This window comes from Sipha flava, unplaced genomic scaffold (assembly GCF_003268045.1).
Source record: "Sipha flava isolate LNK unplaced genomic scaffold, YSA_version1 39_pilon_pilon, whole genome shotgun sequence".
NCBI classification, from domain to species: Eukaryota; Metazoa; Arthropoda; class Insecta; order Hemiptera; family Aphididae; genus Sipha; species Sipha flava.
In genome coordinates this window covers 680,199-704,230 of record NW_020273107.1, presented here as the reverse complement: position 1 = coordinate 704,230, position 24,032 = coordinate 680,199, and the positions used below count along the sequence as shown (strand labels likewise).

Genomic DNA, 24,032 nt, shown 5'->3' with positions numbered 1-24,032 from the left:
AATAATCTTAACGTCATTAATGAGAGAGATATCTTCAATAATACTCATCTACAATAATAAATTCTATAAAGTAATAGTATAATATTTACTTAGTGTACAAATGATATTATATTATTATTGCATAGATAAGTGAATTAATGAAAATGTCAACATTTCTGTATTATAGTTATTAGATATACACCCAACTTTACATTTTATACCTAATAAGTATATATCTACTTGCCTTATAGTATTTGCAGAAAAATCCTTGATTAATTAACAATATATTTTCTTAGACTTGCGTTTTAATAGTTTAACTTTTTTTAGTAATGCAATGATATAGTAGGATGAGTATAGATATTGAACTACAAGGATGTATACATATTTTTATAACCACCGACTGAATATTACTTGAAGCCGTTAACCTTATACATTTTATATACGCGAAAAGATAATCATTTAAATTTGTTTTAAAAAAGGATGTATAAAGTTTTAAAACTGTAGTATATAGGAAGACTGAATTACTCTATTTCTTCTTTATGTGATTCATGTCTAAAATAATGTACGATACGTTTTTTTTTTATTTTAATCTTACAGACATATATTGAATTGATGAATACGTGATATTTAACTATATACACGATTAATTAACATCTAAGAATTTGGATAAAAACATAGTTGTATGGTATAATGCCAGTATTATCTAAAATTTGAAAGTATGTTTCAACGAAATAATAAACATACTTTCAAATTTTAGATATTATTAAGTATTATTTAAGTTAAAAAACGATTTATAGGTCCGTGTTACATTTATTAAAAATATAACATTCACTTAAATTATACATGTATATTTGAGTTTAGTTCAATATCTTCTTTATATTATGCAGATAAAACAGATCAAACGAATTCAATAAAGGTTATCGCGAATGATATAAATCGCTTTCGAACGTTTACTTAACAATGAAATCGTATCATAACAATTTTGAATTGTGTTAGTTCATTTAATTAAAATAAGAGATGGAAATAATATAATCAAATCAGCTCAAAGAATATAGTTTTCAAAAAAAAAAAAAAAATTCCATTACATGTGATTATGAATTCCAGAGGAATATTTATATTAACATAACAAAGAGAAGCATATACCATATTAAAAATTGATTTTACATGATTTTTCTTACATAATAATATATGAGTGTATAGCTTAAATTTTTATTAATAATTAAAATAAAAATGTAAAACAAAAATGTGTACGTTACATGAAATGTAAATTTATACATGTATTTAATTAATATACAAGATTATGTATATAAATTAACATGAATATTTTTGACATTCTTGTACGCATAAATAAGATAATTTCTGCGAATGAGTCACAATTAGGAAAAAACCACAAAGTATAATATATATTTACATAAAATCTAAAATTTAGATGCAATTAGTGACTACTAATAACAAATAAATATAAATATTTTTCTTATTTTTTTAATAATATTAAGTATTATGTATTTTGTTTTCATCTAAATATATATTTATAGATTCCTAAAATTCTTTATGGTTTATATTAAATAAAAATTATTTCTATCTATACCTGACTAATAAATAGTATTATATACATACAGTGTCGACCATATGGGGAGGGAGCACTGTGGTCGCACCAGGCACCACATACTCTGTGGGTGAACACTTGTAGATTAGGAACGTTTGGGCTAATAATAAAACTGCAACCTGTTTGAATTAATTTTGTATTGGCAAAAAATAAACTAATTTGTTGTATTTTTGTACGACGTAATTTAAAAGGTAGGTAATAGGTAAATAATACAGGGTAATATGTAGTGATTATAATTTAAAACGGGCCAAAAACCCATGGTTATCCAATTAAATATATAAGTACATACTATTTTTTGATAGTATTCATTAGATATTTAATATATATCTGTATATTAAGTTGATACAGTACAAAAATACGACAAAGTTATGAAAAATAAAAAGAAAAAAGAATTAAAAAATTGTAATATATCTGAATTGACGTATGATAATTGGACAGCACCTAATAATTAATGACTATAAATAATATAAATAAACAATTCTACATATTTTTAAAAAAAATTTTAATATTATATTCGACGAAGTAATTTTACAAATAATAAATACTTAAAGTACTTAAATTGAAAAAAATAAAAAGCAACATTTTTAACCAGGCCAAAGACAGTTCTATGCCTGTTAAAATGGGAAGGGAAATGCTGGTCCAAACGGTATGTGTAAAAGTAATATTCTTTAGCCCAACCTGGTTGTATTTCAGAAAAATTGGCCTAAACGGTTCCTGTCCATAAAATATATCATGAATATCACTCTATAACTAATCTCATAATAATATTGTGGCCGAAAAAGGATTATATATTGTTATTTTCGACGAAATCAACACTGTAACAAAGACCTTTATGTTTATAAAATTTAATAAAATTAAAGTTCATAAAATAAATATATGTCAACCTCCGTCAAATTTCTACCTGTATGTATGTATAAATAGTTTATTATGATATATACTCGTATGTGGATACTGTTCATGCAATACTCGTAATATCATTTTTTGATCTAAAAATATTTTCATAAATTGGCTTCAAGATATTTTGTTAGTCAATAAAGTCTAAAATTTCGAGATGACATTCTTTATTTATATAATCATAAAACACAAATGTAATATTCATATAGGTAATAGAATAACATGAATTCATACAACATTTTAAATTATAGTATACCGAATTTGGAATAATTAAATACAATAATCTTATTACATTAATATTACTTATTAATCTAATATCTATAAGGTCATAAAATAACTATGGACATAAAAAAAATTTATAATGCTAAGTAACGAATGGATTATAAAATATTAGCAATTATGTTAATAATCCATGATATGATCAACATTTTCACCTAAAATAATTAAGGAAATTACTATAAATGTAAAATTATAGGTAACTAAACATCTCACTACCTATTTATAATTAAATAAAATATGTTTTAAAATTATATGTTATTGCAAATTATTATATTACTTTATTTAGTATAAACATTTATAAATATATATTACATGATCTATTACAACTTGTACGATACAAACTTGTATGATAATTAAGAACAGTGATGCATAATAAGTAATAACTCACCTTATATTATTTTAATTGCATAACATTTTTATAATATTATTTTAATACGATAATAATAATACATTTTGTAACAATTACAATTCATAACTTGAATTAACAAATAAAACCACTTATGAAGTTTTTGATGGAATATTGACCATCTCCTGTTAGTCGTACGATAATACGTACGATACTGTTATTGTACGATAATTGTTTTTTTTAACAAACATATATTTTAAGTAAACATAATCGACAATATCAATAATTCTTATATTTGTTTAAAAGATTTCATTTTTTAATTAGTACGTCTATGAATCCCCAACGTCAAACCGTTTTAACTATAATACATTACTAAAAAAATTAATATATACTTTATTTGCAATTGATAAATACAAAAATATATAGTAATTTAGACAGTTAAATGTTGATTTTCTAGTACAAAATAATGTAGAAAGATTTTAACGCCTTAACTTTGACTAGATAGAGTATACAATTATTTTCGACGGTTAAGTACAAAGTATATAAATACTCAAGAATAAATACTTACAGAAATAAAAGCACCAGATCGGTGAAACATTTAAGACTTTTTAATTTATAAATACAATTTTTTAAACAATTTGCAGTAACATTGCAAAAAAAATATGTACTTGACACCGATCCTCACTAAATGAATACTTAAGTGAATACTTAATATACCTAGTTGTAGAAACAGTTAATTTAATACATCAAGCATACAAACATTGGACGAATATTAATAAATTATTTGTAAATATTTTATTCGAAAGCGAAGGATTTTTGTTTCGAAATTATTTTCGCATTCACTATCACGTCCTGGCAATAAAATATTGCGACGAACAACACGACACAAATTATAGGACAAACAATTTTTTAGTACATAGCCTCGAATGCCCAATATTAAAATGTTATTATAATGTATTTAATACAATTGATTAAAACAATACATTTTATGCATTATTATACAATTTATTATGCATAAATATTATAATTTTTCGTTACAATTCCAAAAGAATATTAATTTTATAAACTTATAGTATTATACTCCTGAGTTTATATACCATATACAATATATACGATTATTATCATTATTTATATACAATTAAAATGTTGTCATTTATAGGTATTTTATTTCCTCTTCTTCGTGATATTCGACCTTCAAGATCTTATCGTCCAGCAAAATTGCCTCCAGTGTTCTCATTTTAATTATATTACCTTTTAATCTTCTCCTGGTCTTAATCTTTCCATGTCTTCTCTTTCCCTGTCTTTCCATCATAATCTCCGGCATCCCAGTGATCTTTTCTCTTGTGAATCATTTTCTAGTCCTACCCATGTGAGTCGTTCTTCCACATTAGTCGGGTTTTGATATAATTTTTTAGTTCTCTATTTTTTTTTTTGTTTCTTCATTCTCAAGTATTCACATCTTTACATGGGTCATATATTTTTCTGAGCCCTTCTTTTGAAAATAAATAGTGGATATTCCTTTGTTCTTCGTAACAGTCATGTTTTTGATCCACAAGTTACTACTGGTTTTATTAATAATCAATAAATATTTGAATTTTTAAGTTTGTTGGATAAATTTTAGATCGCAGAAGCTTTTAAGTTCAAAGTAACACTATTAACATGAATTCTCGCTTTTACTTCACTGTATACATCGTTTTGTTGACTTAATATAACGTCTAAATGTTTAAATTGTTAAACTCTTCTGAACCTATAACCTTCAACTTCCCGCCAACTGTTTTCAGTATTAAGCGTACTTTTCTTTGGACTACCACGTATTCCATTTTTTTCTGTATTTATCCCCAATCATAAACATTTCATATTTTTTTTTAAATCTTTTAATTGCCTTTTGAGTTGATCATGATTTTTCGCCAGCAGGACTACATCGTATGCGAGTGCTAAAACTTCGAGGGCCATATAAAATTTCAAAAGCTCTTAGCAGGTCAAAATTATGATACAGCCGATATAGGTGATAATTGACACTTGTGCACAATACTGACTTTGGATATTACACATACTATTAGATTATTTACCGCTTTTGGGTGTCGGTTAAAACTTGTTCGCGGGCCGGAATTGACCCACGTGCTATAGTTTGAAGATCCCTGCTCTATAATAATATTGTTATCAATTTCCTTTCTTATGAATGGGATATATATGCGTGGTTCTCCATTCCTTAGGCAAAACTTCTGTTTGCCATGTTAGACTAACTAAACGGTGTATATCAACTAGATCATTATTTTCAATAAATATATTAAAATATTAGTGATGACCTCTCTATTCGTTATTACTGTTTCATCTTTATTTCTTAGTAATTTCTCGTTTGGATTAAAATCTTTGTTCAAGGTATTAATCTTTCTATGAATATCTTGTGATTTATGGTTTTTATAATCAAGTTCGGCATTTCTTATTATACTAGGTATTTTACTGTATCAGCAAAAAGTCCAGGGTAAATTGTGTTATTTAAAAAATAATGGAATAGATATGCTTAATTAACAGTAACATTAATAGTCAATGTCATGTATAATATATGGTATAATAAGATCGTAGAACAAATTAATATACACTATTTTAATATTTTAAATGCACGAGTAAAGTATAAAAATTGGGTTTTATGTGTTTAAATTATAATTTACTAAATAATAATTTTAAATTATACGATAAAAATAATAATTTATAATTTATATATTAATTCTCTACAAATAAAATAAACATATTTTTAATATAAACTAAAATTACTAAAATTATACGATTATGAAGTCATGGAAAACACATGTATATTAAATTTAAATAAAAAATAGACTGTTCATGTTTTCTACAAAAACATACTCCGTAGTATCTGAATGATTTCATTAATATTCATGTCTATTAAACTGCTACAGTATTTTTATCTGAAATGCTTAATATAACACATGTACAATTTTTCATGGGTTGCAGAAATATATTTATTTAATATTTATAAATAATTCTGGAATGAAATATAATATTTAAGCTACGAAATAAAAAAATGTATTGGAAATTCATTCGACATCATCAGTGTATTATAACACTAACCTAACGTCTATAAACACAATATACAGTATACAGTACTATACATATCATCTATAGTTACGTCAGACTAAATTGACTTCAATAGTCTATTGAAATCATAAACCTTATACCAAGTCTTATAACTATTAATATACTATTGATATACTAGTTTAAGGTCTATGATTGATATACAATGTACAAGTGTCCTAACTTCTTTTGATATTATTCTCGTATCGTAAGGCGTGATTTATATTGGCAGAACGCAAATGTTTGAAATACGAGTACAAGCCTCGGAACTAATCGTAAAGATATACTTATTCTTGAATTCGTCAAGTTCAATGTCACGTTTTCTGTCAAAATACTCGATTGCTCGATTGCTGTTCAAAATTTTGAAAAGATCCTTATGATATCGATACCTATCTATGAAAGTGAAGTTTTTCTATACAAATAAACAAATTAAATTGGGTGATGGAGCCACAATTACTCGTTTTTTTATTATTATTTTTTATTACATGTGTAGGTTAAAATTTTCACGATAAAGCATTTATCATTGTGTGCCTACACACCACAGCAATATCAAGGACGGTTTAATGGTTTGTTTGTGTTTATTGTACATGAAATATAAATTTTTTTAGTTTTTACAAAAAAACGTAATAGTAATGAAAAATTAAAATGTAATGTTTTTATACGTACGATTTCTTTAAGTTATGCGTAACAATACGTAATGTAGTATATCATATTGTTATGTTATTTTTGACACGAGACACCATGTTTGTACTCTCGTTATCGTTTTTTCTGATGTTATAACACCGTGCATTTTTGACGCTGACCAAATGATGAAGGGGGGGGGAGGAAAACTGATGACAAAGTCGCGTGTCCGCGACGTGAGTCGATATTATTACTATTACGAGGATTATTATACGTTGTACATTGTTGTTTATTGACGGGTCTCCGTTTTCGGCGCGCATGTTCAGCCTTCTCTTGAGCGTTAAACCGAAATGTCCCATTCGGTCGGTCGGAAGGGCATCGGCTATTATTATACCGTGTTTATGGTGCGAACAGGCTAAGCACTGTACGCGATGGTCAATGAAACGCGACCAAACTCTCGGGGGGGAAAACCGTTTCCTGGTTCCGCGCAGGTCCATCGAACCGCGGTCATTACCAGAACACGTCTCCTCTGAAAGCGCGCGCGCGCCCGCACGCGTACACTTGCATTGTGCACCGGTGACGGCGGTTTTTGCTAGGTGAACGAGTGCGGTTCGGTTAGGAAGTTACGGAAGGTTAACAGATGGTTACCACGGAACATCTTGTGGAATCTGTAAAAGTAATAATAATAATAATGACCCGAACGCGGGAACGGGGACGAGAGAGAAAAAAACCCCAACAACAACGATGACGACGATGACGACGACGTTGGCGTGCGTACAGGTAGGTACAGGTAGAGAGCACGCGTCTATATTAAAGCCGCGACGACGCTTACCAGGCAGTTAGTTCTGTGTTGACTGCGGTTCGAGAAGGTTGACAGTTTTCATTTTGGCTCGCCCGAAATTGGTAGACGCACATTTGCACGAGATACGGTTTTTGGATTTTCGACTTGTTAATCAATTGACGATCGATACACTCACGCCCGTTGCAGTATATACGATCCTGTTGAGAACGCCGAAAGCCAAACCGAACTTATCCGCTACCCTTTTCCCCGACCGAAATCGATATTTATTTCACGTGAAACAACCCGTCTTCGAGTCGCACTGTACCAAGCGCATTATTTATCAGGTATATTATACGCATATATTATATTTATACATTACAGCGACTGTCGATGTTTATTGTTATTATTATTACTATGATATTATTACAATTGCGCTCGGTTTGTCTTATGAATATATTATTATTTTCTACTGTACTGCGATCGGATAACAACGGCTATGTATACTCGACCCGTTTTTTTACACGATAGCATTGTGTCCGCTGTTAGCGCGCAACGCAATATAATAACAGAAGACGGATTATACGTTCCCCCCACATCCTCACCGCTTTTTGTTCCACAAGTTATTCCATTGAAGTTTTTTAGCTTTCAACTGCGTTTAACGTTGAAATTATCGGAAATTAAAATAATCGAATATCATTATTTCAAATATCGGCCTTTTTGAGTCGATGGGTACCGATGGACACAGCAGTAATTAATACGCATGCAACAACGATTAAATGTAATATTTATTACCTAGGAAATAATTTCTTGTCGATATTGTATAATCCTCTCAAGTAAACCGTCTGAATACATTGTTAGTGTTCTTGAAAACAAAATCGTTACAAAGTCGGCCTTCAATAATATAAGTGCTGTAAAAAGTAGTTAAGCGTGATTCAGTACCTTTGCAGTGCCGAATATGGAAAATTTGACGCCTGGGGTTACACAAATGCAGCGCCTTTACGTGTGTGAAAATACGGGGTATTTTCATGATTTTTTTTTTCACAAACTTAAGACTGCCCTTATATCAACAGCGCCTAGGACAAGCATACCCACTTGCCCCCCTCTAGATCCGGAACTGTACCTTTGTATAATCTTCTTTTATTCAATCGATATTAAACTATCTGGTAAAAAGCAATCTAGGACAAATGGACGTAGCCGTTTGAACGTGGCCGTTTGAACCTGGAGACAAAAAAAAATATATATATAAATCAGTAAATAAAATAAATAAGTTATTTATATTTATTATAATATGTAAATTTTAATGTCAGAAATAATCATTCAAAAAAACTTCACCATCGTGATTTGAATTAATTATTGACATTTTATATTTACACTTGAATGCAATTTGTACACGACTATCACACTTATAAATGTGTATTGTCGTGTCTCGTGTATCACCGTGTTTGATAAAGTGTGATAATTATTACAAGTTGTAAAAAACAATAAGTAATATATATATTGATATAAAAGCTACCTATTGCCAAAACGATAAAATTCGAAGGTTTGATATTATAATACTATACCATTAATTATGAAGATAAATTATCAACGGTTTTATAACTTATAAATATATACCTATATATATGTATATTATTTTTTTTTTAACGTCCATTAGTCCCTATTCGAGTAAAAAGTGTTGTTTTATTGTATTTTATGATTTTGAAGAAATTAATAGAAGTAAAATCGTATAAGTTTGGATTCTCATTAAACTTAGTTCTTAATAAATGATTTTTTTAATAATAGTAGTTGATAAAATTAATTTTATGGTATACTAAACGGTATAAAACGCTTGCAAAAGTTCTTAGCATATATTTTATATACTGGATACGCTATATTCTAGGTCATATGTAACAACTTTTTTTCTGATGAAACTACTATAGTCTAACCATCAATGATTTTTGATTTTTGAATATCGTTTGATACATATTAGAAGATTAAAATTACTCGATTTGTATACATAAGAGTTTTTATCATTATTGTGATTAGCCAGTATACCACGTGTTCAACGAATTTAAGATCTAAACAGCAAACTGTATCTGTGCCTAAACCGTATCTTTAATGTAAACCAGTACTTTTTTTTACCTAACCTACTTTTTAAATATTAAATCTACGGTTAAAGTTCCATACATATATAGATAAATAAAACAAAATTTTTATTTCATTGTATTTCAGAAATAGCTTAAAAAACTTGAAAATTTTAACATTGTACTTAATTTTAACCAAGAACATTTTTATTTCCAAGTTTATTAAAATGTATTAATCTACAAATATATAAAACTAGCATGTATTTAGCTTATATTTTTAATGCATAGATAATAGAAACATTTTTAATGAAAAAAGAAATATTCTAAATATTACTTATAACTATAATTAATTCATTATTCTCTAGTTAATAAAAATTAAAAATTAATTTTATCTATAATTAGTATTGTATGCTTAATAAAAATCAATCATTAAGATCTAGAGTTAATATTATTTCCAACTTAGACAATTTAACTCTTTTCAATACAGAATCACAAAATATAATAAAACAACCATTTTTACTAGTTTTAACAGTACTCTAACAATTTAAATTTCAAATTTTTTTTGAAAAATAATTTTTTTATAACTGCGTAATATTCGTGGAAAATTCGTAACAATTTCTAATTGTTTTGTTTATGAGTGTGTGTGTGTGTGTGTGTGTGTGTGTGTGTATGTGTGTGTGGTAAATAAAATATAATTATTTCATATTTTTAAAAAAAATTGAATTGTACTAAAATTTTTTGTGAAAATAATACATATATATTTACATCAATAAAACTCCATACTATTATATTGAATACAAATTTTAATTCATTGTTCTAGTAGTCCTTTAAAAATGTTTTGAATAGAAGAAGAGTATTAATTTAATATCCTCGTCCACACAGCATTATAATATAACATAACGACAGTCATCTTGGATACACAGTGTAGCAAACAAATATAATAAAATCCCGATATAATTAATTTGCTACGGGTTTATGAAAAAATAGTGTAATTAAATAATAGATGTATAGGTTTATTTTATACACGTTGGTATACTATGATTAATCAACAATTTTATAACATTATTATTATTATTATTATTAATTATTGATGTTGTGGCCTACTGGTTTTAAATAATCCAATTTTAATGTAGCCTATATAAAAATATTTAAAATATTATTTTATTAGGTATAATAAATATCTAGCATAAGTGTTTCTGAGGTATATAGGAAGTGCTGTAAATAATTACTGGTTAGATTAAAAGATCAATATTTTACAAGTGTTATTACAATTTTAAACCAATATAATAATTTATATTATATAGGTAGCAGATGTTTTCGTAATATCAGCATAGATTTATTATTAACTCAAGGTTTTTAAATGGAGTACAGCCGCGTTAGTCGTATATTGTGTGGATTTCCAGATTTCTGTTATATCCAGGAAAACCTATGCGTTTTATATATTAAACGACGTAGAACCTGCTTACAATTAATAAATACTATATGAGTCAAGTAATACAGTACCCAGTGGTTTTTTTTTTATAAAAAAATATTCGGTAGTATTAGGTATATCTTATTTCAAGGATTACCAGTTGCAACTACTTATTTATTAACAAACTACGCAGAACAATAATTGTTGATTTGTGTCCATATTTAGACCATTAGATTCATGACAACAGGTATAAATGTTTGTGATAGAACTTGACCCTCGTAAAATGTTGAAACATTCACTGTGCTCCGTGATTAATCCACAGGTTCATTGATATCGAGTTCATACGGTTACGATGATTTCTCGGGCTCTAATTTATGACATTGCGAAAATGTGTAGGTAGATAGTTTGATATATTTACATGAAAATTGTTATAATAATTGCTTTTGACACAGGAATTTATATAATTCAAACGTCCGGAGACAGCACTCCCACATCAAAATGTCGTACGCACGCTCTAAACAGAAATTAAATCCTTTGATATCAACTAAATTAATAATTGTATGTCTATTACCTTACTGGGAACGTTTGACATTCATGTGGAATATACATTTTCCATTACTTACGTACTTTGTACCAATTATTCAATGGAAAGTTGTTTATCTGTTGCCATTTCTTCATACTAGAAGTATTAGTAGTACTAGAGTATTATTATTATTATTTATTTATTACGTGGTCATTTTTCTAGATTATCAAAAAAAAAAAATTTAAATTTAAAAAAATATGATTTTATAATAAAATTTCAAAGTAATTTTTTTCTTCTAATGACTGGTGTTGCTAAAATTGCTCTCGTCAGTAACGCCGATCGATATTTGATGGAAGTGTTTTATTATACGTTTGTAATTTTTTATTTATTAGGTTTTTATGTTTTTATGTTTTTATACGGTTATTATTTAAGAACAAACAATTTAACGCTATGTTATAATAAATTTAAATATTCCTATAAATTATTCTGATTATTTACATCGAATACTACTAAGTGCATACGGATATCTTAGTCTTTGATATTATAATTGATTGATTATTTGTTGATAAGTTACATAATATTGCTTGATTTTATATTTTCACATTTTAAATCTTTATTCTTCTGTGTACTTTAATTAGTAACTAACAATCATCATTTTTCACAAGAAGAGGATTATAACCTTACGTTTACCACATTAATGTTCCGTCTGCGGTTTTTTTTTTACTAGGTATTTCAATAATGTATTAAAATAAATATTGTAAGTAATACATTTACACTAGCTATGGTAAAATAACAAACAATACATTGCTTTGTAACCACGAATCAAAAAAAAAATAAATAAATAACCTTTATTTATCATTACTACGTATATATAATAAATTGATTATACTGCAGTATAGCAATGATTTGTTTTAATTTTCTATGAATTTTATTTTTATTAATTAATTTTAAAAATGTTAAAAATTTAAATTGTAACCAATATTTTATAATATTAGGAAAAATATGTCATTATATCGGAAATATATATTAATATACTATTATTTAGAGCATGTCATTAAGGATTACTTGCTCAAGGATCCTTCGTGGTTATAATATTTTCTTTATTAATTATTTTATATATTAACTTACAATATATACGAGTATATATAAATGCAATAATGATAATCTTTTTAAAATTTATGATTTCCTTTTTAATTGTAACTAAACACATATTATTAACTACCTTTAATCAATAACACGTCAATTATTATGTGATTGAAATATTCTACTGAAATGATCTCTTACGCAAAGAATACAGATAGTAAGCAAAACTAATAAAATTAGTATTAGGAAAATTAATTTCTTACAACACAACAATTATTAAAGTAGATGTTTTTTTGATATTTCAATAGTATAAACATATTATTCGGTTGTAATTAATATTGTAAAGCAACGATACATACACATTTCTAATAGTGTATATTACAGTAAACAGTTATTGTAAAGAAAACAAGTACTATTTATATTTTAACTTATTAATTACATATGCTCATAGAGATCAATTTAATTTAAATAATAAAATAATAAAAATTAAAAATTAATAAATGGTTAATATTCGTAAATTAGTATATAAATAAATAAACAAATAGTTTATATATAGAAACAAATAAATAAAAGCTTAGCCCAAAGTATTGTTAAATTTATAAAGTACATATATTTGTCATATTATATATATTTATATTTGTAAATTTTTACTTTACCTCCAGGCTTAGCTATTATTTATTTAAATGTATAAACTATTTGTGTATGTATTTATATATCAATTTAAATGTACCTATTATTTACTTGTGTTATTTTTTAAAATTTTTAATTTTATCTTCATAAACTATTAAATTATTAGTATTTATGGATAATTTATTCAATTTATCCACAATAATATTATTAGTTATTATGATTAATATAATTAGGTACAATGCATAGATTTAAATCCTGAAAGTTTATAGGCATTATTTTTATGAACCTATGAGAAATAGAACTTGTATAGATTTTTATATAAAATGTTATAATTTTTTTTTTTTTCATTTGCTTATGATTATTTTTCCTGTGTATTCAAATTCATGCAAACATAGAATAGATATTCAGCAAGTATGCAGATACGTTAAATCAATCAAAGTCAAGTGTTTTCCAAGCTCATTTAGCACGCGTTTTATTATTATTATTGATTAGGTATCTATATTCGTATTTATGCCTTAACTATCTTGGTTTTTAAGTGTTTCGACTAAATTCATAAAACTGATAAATTTGTATTTACAATTGATTTAATGAGTAATATAAAGATGTACTTGAAATTTACATTTGTTTCATTGAAGATAATATTTGAATATAAGTATACAAATTAAAGATTAACATGATTATTATACGCAGTAGTATCAAGCAAAATGAGTATTAAATAAGTATTAAAAAAACATTGTAAAGTGTGAATATTTTATCTCAATTAGTGTCTTAAGTCTTAAATTATACCAGCAAAGAATTTTTTTTTAATTTCAAAGGTAGAAATCAATTAGTCGTCGGTATGTTATTAATTTAATGATAAATATACGCTAAATACATTCTTTGAGTAACAGGACTATCTCAAGCAACTATACATACATATATCAGTAAGTAACTCATGTTTTATGACTAAGTACATTTTATTTTTAAATTTATCATTTTTTATAAAATTAATTAATAAGTAATAATATTACGAATGATTTTTTTTAAAAAAATATTTCAAAATGAATTATTATACAAATTTAAGTATAACTTACTATAAACTAAGATGAAAAAAATCATTAATCTAACTGAATATTTTAACATAATTTTACTCTTTTTTACCAAATGATAACTTATACTTGAAATGTCTGTAATATTCTGATTTTTCGCTTGATAATCGTTTAATATCCAGATAGATTCAGGATAATTTTTTAAATACATGCGGTACCTTTACTCTCATAATTAAAAAATAGGCTACTCAGCTAATTATTGAACTCCTATGTAATTAAACAGGCAGCCCTTTTTTAATAAAATGTGAATTAAATCCAAATTAATCAAATTTCAAGTTATTTCTATGAATAAAATTATTAAATTGTTGACGAAATTAAAAATGTAATAAAATAAAAATTAAATCATTTTAAAAGTAAATTATAAAATGTCGATGTGTTCATCGTTTTGTATACTTATAACATAACTTGCATAAATTGTTTTAATCGATTTAATTCTAGTTAGTACTTAAATTTCTATAATTGCCTATAAAAACAATACGTTTATACACCAATGTCCAAATTATTGGCGTTCGTGCTTGGGTAGTTGATATTTATATTTTCAACTAATATTAACAAGCATTCACTATAGTCATTAATAATTTTCCGCATTCATACACACCATAATTAGAATCGGCTATGCGGTTGGTTAAATTCGTCAAAAATAATATTATGCGCGCAAAAATCATGTATACAAACTCTGTTGGCTGATGATTAGTAATAATATAATTTTATACAAATGCGCATATGTATTCTATATATATTTGTATTGTATAGGTATGTTAATGACATTAGTACACTTTATTTTCATAAACAATAATTTTTCCTCATTATCAAATGAATGTTTTCTTTTTTGCTCTCAGATATCAAAAATGTATAAGTACTCTAATTAAATATATATATATAATAATACGTGCTTATAATTTAGGTATAAACCTATATTTAATTAACCTTAGACGTGTAGAATGACCAGGCCAATATATTCCATATCACAACGTAATCACATGTATTTGTATGTATATCATATGTAAATTATTAAATAATGATAGTCTTGCCATATTTCAGAGTATGAGTGTAATAAATTATCCTATTGAATAATTCAAAACTCATCTTAGAATTAGACGATTCGTGTTACATTCTGTGAACTATTTCGTAGGAATGAATTTAGTTGGTTTCAATAAAAAGTAAATAGAACGAGGACTAAACGCACAGCAAAAAATATTAATTTTCTTTATTCTTTTTGTTTTGGCATTACTACAATCTTACTATATTGCAACGTTTTAAACGGCCTTCAATAAATTGAATCCAACGATTTATTATAATTAACATATTAGTATGTCTATATGTATTATAGTATAGACCCGTGACGGATCTAAATCTTATTTTGAAGGAGGACGAATAGGAATATTTCTGAGTGATACCTAAAGTACTAAGAAGACTTGACCGTAATTTGAGCAATTCAATATTCTAAGGGATTAGATCATCCCTCCACCTCATAAATTCGCTCCTGATGTAGGTAAGCCAGTCACCAATCGAGTTAATACAGTATATTCAAATACTTCCATACGCGCTGCTAATAGGTGAACATCGATTTCTATGCGAATTTCCAACTATAGATAAAAATGTCTAATTCAATGAAGCCTAAATTACATTATTAAAACTTAATTTTATAATAATTTTCATCGTAATATGTTAAAAATAACCTACGTTAGATAAAATATAAATTATTATGTAAATGTTAGTATATTAAAATAATTATGTGTTTTTACTCGTTGATTACAGTCATACGAGTAGTAGTCGATAAAAAAAATCGAATACAGTTTAATTGATACGATTTTTAGCATACAGATTATACTGAACATTTTAAAATCTAAATATCTACTGTTCTAGATGAAAAGTTAGTGTTTATATTTTTGTAATAAAACATCATTTTTATGGGTTTTCTTTGTAAACATTTAATGTTCAGAAACGTGTTATGAAATAAAATCTTGTGAAATAGTGATGAGTTTATTACCTAATATTACTGATTACCGTAGGAAGATACTTACGTACATACATATTTTAAATGTTGTGTAAATAAACTAGCTTTTCTCAATATCAAGCTGTGTGAAACTGATTTATATCAGTTATATAAACTATCTTTTAAAACATAAATGTGCAAGGATCTTATAGTTTTCCTTATTATTTGTATAATATATCATCGAAATTTAATAGTATTGTCACAATCATTTACAGTATTATTTATCTCTGTTTTCGCATAATTTATATATATATATATATTTGGTACTATAATTGTGAATTAATAAATCAAGAAAAACTGTTAGAACGTTTTCAGCTCTCTTATTAGTATTAATGTATGGTTTATAGTCAAGCATATAAATCTCGTTACGCGGCGTTAATGTGTATGTTAAGCATTTTTCATAACTATCTTGAAGTTTTTTTATTCGAAATTTTAAGTATGATCATTTCTAAATTAGCTACCATACAATTTTCGACTCTTACAACAAGTTCGATCCGAAAAAACGTTAATTCGCGTTGAACTACAAGGAAAAAATCTATTGATTAAACTTAATTTTTCTATACCCTGAGAAGTATTCATACAACATTGCCTCGAGAAATATATGTATTTAAATACTACAGTCTCTGAGTGAAATCCATCATTCAAAATTCGTGTCATAAATCACAGTTATTGCGTATTGTTCGGTTTTTATTACGTTTCATACACCTGTGATATCTTGCTAAGTACATTTTCGATGGTTCAAAATTATATGACTATTATTAAAAGAAAACGGATTTGATTATAACAAACTGTTTTTTGTCAAAATACAATTAAAATTAATATTTTGTGTGCTCGTTCATTATAAACATTGCATTTGATGAAATATTTGCCCCGAATTAAGGCGTAGAAAACGCAATGTAGTCAATCCCGTAAGAATGTATACGTGTCAAGCTGTTTTAATAAATATTATTCGTATGTAGAAAAGTATAATCATGTGACGATATTCAAGTGCGAAGGATGTTATTGATAATTTCTAACAATTGTTTACTTACCATAGATATATGTGTTTGTACCTAAAACGATTATGCCGAACAATTCTACGCGCTGCGGCGTTTCACAGCGGTAACATAACCCAGTGACCAATGGGGCACCCGCATCTCTCTGGTTACATCGTCATAACAAAATTTGAAAATCATCTGAGAACTCCCAACGGTTAAGTATGATTGGGATAATCGACAGCACAATACGAATACTGAATCATATGGTGTGGATGTTAATATTTTTGACGTCTATATTAGTACAAATATGTGTCGTCGTATTTTAAAAATGCATATCCACTGTGTAGGGATTTTCTTTGATCATTAATATTTCATAATCAAGTGTGTCGATGTAAAACCAAACAATATCGAATAACATGCATTCAATAATTTTCATAAGCATTTATGATGGTACCTATATTTTTTTTTCGATTAAAGTAGTTGGTCTCTAAAAATATTACATGACGTTAACAGCAAAGATCATCCTGTTATGTATTATTCTCCATCCAAAAATGTGCATGCATTTTTACCTTAAGATTTCTATTTTTTATATTATATTATAATATCATTTTACATATGTGTTACCTATGTCGTACATGTTAGACATATGGAAGAAAACAATATATTGTAGTTTCTTCTGTAAACTGAATTCAATCAAATTAATTTAAAATTTTAATTGGCAAAAAATTACAAAAATTGCTTGATAACACTGATAAAACTGCTCCTGCATTGATAATATAATATATATATATATATGTATATGATAATATTAACATAATTAAATGGACAACGTATATAATATGATTATGATGATAATGTAATTATTTCAACCATGAGTAATGTGCTAATGAATATGTCAAACATATTTCAAGTTCATTTAGACACAATTAATCTTGTAACAATAAAATCTATATATATATATAAAAATGAATCCCTATTTCCCTTGGTCACGCCATCACGCGTGAACGGCTGGACCGATTTCGCTAATTCTTTTTTGTTGTGTTACTTATTGTCAAGAGAAGGTTCTTATGGAAGAAAGTTGCGCGTACATAAGTTGCAAACATAAAATAAAATAAAATAATAGAAATAATAAAATAAACATAAGTTGCGTAAAAATCGAATGCTGATTTTGTTTGCCGAACAGAACATTAATGCAATTAGAAATCAAAACGCCCAATCACCCAATAAACGACTCATTTAATCAAGAGTTGAGACGTGAAACCTAAACATTTGAATTAAACCAGTAGACAGCCGTAATTGGCGTTCGTGGCAGTCATCGTACAGACCGCGGGAGCTTCACGGCAAAACGTGTCTCCAATTGCCTGGATTACCACCTCATAATCTGCAATTAAAAATCGGATCGGTAATCATTATGTTGCGGAATATAAATTAGCCACATCTTTGCAATGACACCCAACTCGCGATGAAGAAATTAATGAAAAACGTCATTGAAGCCACAATTTTGAAAAGGAAGTACAAAGGCAAAGACGTTTTGATTCCACGGATTCCTTTAAATTTCGAACGAATTGCCATTCGACTTTAAACAGTTGCAATTTCTAGTGCGGCATTTGGAATATCGATAGATAAATCTCAAGGGCAGTCGTTTGAAAATCCATGTTTTTCACATGGCCAGTTATATTTCGCCTGTCCCCGATTCAGATTACCAAAAAAACTATTTATATACACACAAAAAAAAAAACTAAAAATGTTGTATATCATAAAACATTAGAATAATAAACACTTTTTTTGAAATATTTTTTTTTTATTAATTATACCGATCAGAATTCAATATTCATAATTAAAATAGGACAACGTCTGTCAGGTCAGCTAATAATGAAATAGGTACAATTTTTTTTTTTTTTTTTTTAGAAATATTATTTCAGAAGCACAAAATAAGTCTTACTAAAAATGGCTTCAGAAAAAATCGCAATGACTCAACAATCGATAGTTGAGGAAGAACAAACGCGAATTGGAAATCAAAAATGGACACAATATTTAGCTGCTTTTATTGGTAAGTACTATATTTTATTATTATTTTTTTAAATAAACCGTGAAATAAGTTTAATACACATGTGTGTATATATTTATAGCGACGATTGGTGGGTTCATCGCGGGCACGACCCTTGGATGGACAGCTCCAGCTGGTCCAATGATGGAAAGCAATCAATATGCGTTCACCATAACTCAGGAAAATGTCGCGTGGATTGGAGCATTTATGCCGCTTGGTGGTATGCTCGGATGCCCAGTGACAGCGGGCCTAGTCGACAAGTTAGGACGTAAAAACATGATGCTGATGTTAACCATACCTACACTCATTGGTTGGGGAATGATAATATGGGCCGAATCCGTAAGCATAATTTTTCAATCGTTGATTCATGATTGGTTTTTATTTTTATTTAAATACCATATAAATTTTCAGGTGACATGGATCTGTATGGGAAGACTTTTAACTGGATTCGCTACCGGATCATTATCTGTCATCGTACCTTTGTATACATCTGAAATAGCCGAAAAAGAAATTCGTGGTACTTTGGGTACATATTTCCAGTTACAAGTTACTGGAGGAATTTTATTCACCTACATTGTAGGATCTTACGTAAGTTCTTATTAAATAATCACACTAGTTATATATACTATTCAATGTGGACGTAAAATACTACACGTTTTTATTTTTCCGCCATGCAGTTCAACGTATTCGGTCTGTCCATCATCTGCGCCATAATACCGCTGTTGTATGCGGGTTTAATGGTCTTAATACCAGAAAGTCCTATCTTCAACCTTATGCAAGGAAAAACAGAAAAAGCTCGTTTGTCTTTGAGATATTTCCGTGGACCTTATGGCACAGTGGATCAAGAATTGTCGCTGATGCAAGACTCTTTAGCTAAGGTATATATACATATAAACATTAGGGATTCTAGTACGAAATGCTATATTAAACTCTGAGTGGTGTTTTGTCGCAGACCGAAAGGGAAAGAGTTCCAATAATGGAAGCATTCCAGACAACACCAGCTAAACGCGGACTGTTCATCGGTCTCGGAGTCATGCTTCTGCAACAGTTCAGCGGATGCAATGCTGTCATATTCTACGCTACATTCATCTTCAAAGTAAGACATCAACGTGGATATTGTTGTGTAAAAGCCCGTACCGAATCGTTTATAAAATTACCTGTTATTGTAATATAGGAAGCGGGCAGCGCTCTTGAACCTAGCAAAGCCACCATCGTAGTCGGTGTTATGTCCGTGATCGCCACGTACGTCTCTACACTGGTCGTCGACAAACTGGGAAGGAAAATTCTACTCTTGTCTTCTATTATCGTCATGGGAATTTGCACGCTGTTGATTGGCGCGTTCTTCTACATGAAGGTCAATAATTACAACGTCTCGTCTATCGGACTGATTCCGCTCGTGTCCATGTGCTTGTTCATAATCCTGTTCTCACTGGGCTTCGGACCCATTCCTTGGATGTTGATTGGAGAAATCTTCCCGGCACAAATCAAAGGTAACACATTATTACCATTGTTGTTTAACGGTATTGTGTTTCGTCGACTCGATACATTATCCGCGTACACCTATGCAGAAGTGGAACTAGGAATTTTTATGCCCGGATAAAATGTTAAAATTACGCCCTATCATAGACTAATAATCAAATGCTCTTCTCGAGAATTATTTTCTAATAATCGATATGAAATCATACTTACTGTGTTTTAATCTAATATCAGTATTTAACAAAGTTAAAAATATCAAATTAGTTGTTATTAATTACAAAAATTACACCATCTAAAATTTTACGGCTGGAGATGAATCCCTGTCTTCCAGCCTCTAGTTCTACCCCTGCATCTATGTACATCCAAGTGCACACTTCATACACAACTTTCAATGTTTAGGTACCGCTTGCTCAATCGCCTGTATGTCCAATTGGTTCTTCGCGTTCGTCGTGACGAAATTCTTCTCGTCGTTGGTAGCTGCCATTCACATATACAACACGTTCTGGTTATTCACATTATTCTCCGTGTTGGGCACGTTCTTCGTGATCACCATCGTCCCCGAAACCAAAGGAAAGACGATGGACGAAATCCAAGAGATGCTCGGCGCAGGTAGTGATCTCACACCACCAACACACGCCATCAATCCTGTGATGGACACCAAAGAAAAATTCTAAGCTAGTACACCTGTAACGGATTAGTTAATCGTTCCGTCTCCTTTATCTTCCCAATTAGTATTAAACAATACCACGATTGTTTTATTGAATCAATATGAATCATTACTTATTACATACAAATTGGTAATGTACTACACCTGTTAAAGGGTGTTCGTTTCTTTTGTAGGTTTATTTATTGCATAAAACCATTATTAATGGGAAGGCAGATTTGTAAACATTATCATTTACTGACATCATACTATGATTTATGGCTGAATTGTATTTAATTCTTTTTTTTTTTTTTTTTTAATTTAAACGATGAACATCAACCAAGGAAATTATTTACATCGATTGCTAGACTTCGATGAACGATATCCACTCAATCTAATGTCTATTTATATTGCTTCATCTAATATCTATTGATTTTTATATCATCATATCATACTATTTTATTTATGAACATATTTTAATCATTTCATTGTTATAAAACTGATCATTTATATTGATTTTTGGTTTATATATATATATATTTTTTTTTAAGTGTACAATCGCCTTAAATGTCATTAAACTATTGCCAGTTGACGTGTTTTGGCGATTAGAATCTGTGATACTTTGGAATAACTAGCTATTGTATAAGCTGAATGTGTGAAACTAAACGAATGAGAGAGTGCAATGCAATATTAGATAATAAGTAACTACTTATTTAATTTTTTTAAGTTTTTAATTTATTATAATATTATTTTAATATGAATATGAAGAAATAAAATCTTTATTATAAAAAACATAATTTATTTTGTTTAAACATAATAGATTCATTTTTAAATTATTTTATCAGTTATCTTTTTACTTACTCATAAAAAATATGATGTAGGTATATGTCACATTAATAATTGTATAAAGTCTGCATAAACCAGATTAAGTATTATTAACATTAACCACTATGGATATCATTAAAGAGTAATATAAATCAGCTAATTTCACTTATATAACTTATCCTAGGCGGTCTTTTAAATTTTTTTTTTTTTAGTTGGGACAAAAATCCAACCATGGTATTAGATTACTGTGTGAAAGACGAATGGACGCTATGTATTTGGTTAGAATGTCCGTAGTTTCATTACCTGAGATACTAATATGGCCTAGAACCCAGAGAAACTGAATATCGAAACCCATACTATTGAGTGCTAGAAGAAGCTTCCTAATTGATAGGATAAGGTGACTAGAAGAGGAATAGAAAATATTTGAAGAGAGGGATTGTAAGCAAGAGAAACAGTCAGTAACAATCAACCATTTATTTGGTTGTAGAGTGGTAATAAGTTTGAAAGCTTTAATAATGGAAAAACATTCAGCAGTATACGAAGAAGCTATTGGAGATAGGTTGTTGGTAAAAGAAATATGTAAATTGGGAATGAAAAAGGAGAAACCGGCAGAAATAGATGAAATCGATAGATGAACCATCTGTGTAAAATAGATAAAAATTTGGGTGCAGTTTACGTAAGCACTTTTTTTTTGAAGTGATCAAATATAAATACATTTAAAATCAATAGGAAAAGTAAATAAATCGCTATAATAAGAAAATCTATTACTATAAAAAATCAATCCATCACAATACTTAAAATGTATACTAGTCTATTAGATACATTTCTTATTTCAAAAATAATTTGTAAATACAATGTATATTATACATATATATTATACCGATTAATGATGTTTAGTGTTATTATTATCTCCTATACGGTTATTTTTTGCACAATTTCTAATGTTTTGTTAAGAACCGAATAATTTTGCGTGCTTGAAAATACATTATTTAGAATCGTTTAAATTGTCAGACAAAATATTTAAAACCATCTACTTAATGATACTTCTGTTATTCAACAGGTTTTAGTTTTTTAGTCAAATAGCAATTTGAGATCGGCGTGGCACAAATACTTTATGCCAATAAAAATAATTTTCTTCAGTTTTCATCAATTTAAAAAAAAAAAAAAAAGGCGAAGAAGAAGAAGAAGTTTTCATTAATTTAATTAATTTTAATATTATTTTTTTAATTTTAATTAATTTTAACTTTTAATTAATTTTATGAACAAGCATTGGTTTATACTGCATTATGCTAAATTTCTTTACTTTTGACCACCACAGATATTTAATGTAAGTTGAAGACAACGTTTCTAAATTTGTTCATGCAGTTTTTTAATCATTAATTTATTTTAACATACGATAAATTCATATTTTATTGAAAATAAGTTATAAGCAATAAATATTATACCTAGTTCCATAAACAACATAAATTTCTTCTAAATATATGTAAGTTTTGTTGGCATTTATCAAAATATATCAACTTCTAGAAAATCACTAATAATATAATAAAATTGATTAAAGGATCCTCAATTATTTTTATTTTTGTATTTTACAATTTTACTCTACAAATCTATTCTTTAAAATAAAAGTTTAATTGTATAATTATCTATTAAATATTAAAAGTACAACAACGATGT

The 24,032-nt window shown here is 27.7% G+C and overlaps 1 protein-coding gene across 2 annotated transcripts; it reads left to right on the top strand.

The window, feature by feature from the left end:
• Nucleotides 1–7,643: 7,643 nt before the first annotated feature.
• On the top strand, nucleotides 7,644–21,862 carry LOC112688513 (facilitated trehalose transporter Tret1-like). Of its 2 annotated transcripts, none has more exons than XM_025561756.1 (8): nucleotides 7,644–7,940; nucleotides 19,276–19,417; nucleotides 19,497–19,753; nucleotides 19,826–20,002; nucleotides 20,092–20,292; nucleotides 20,367–20,510; nucleotides 20,589–20,904; nucleotides 21,290–21,862. In XM_025561756.1, the coding sequence occupies exons 2-8, from the start codon at nucleotides 19,315–19,317 to the stop codon at nucleotides 21,562–21,564; spliced, it is 1,473 nt and encodes a 490-aa protein (XP_025417541.1). In that variant the 5' UTR covers nucleotides 7,644–7,940; nucleotides 19,276–19,314; the 3' UTR covers nucleotides 21,565–21,862. The 2 variants fall into 2 exon arrangements, with proteins under 2 accessions (XP_025417541.1, XP_025417542.1); XM_025561757.1 differs by lacking the exon at nucleotides 7,644–7,940 and adding an exon at nucleotides 14,112–14,229.
• The last annotated feature ends 2,170 nt before the right edge of the window (nucleotides 21,863–24,032 follow it).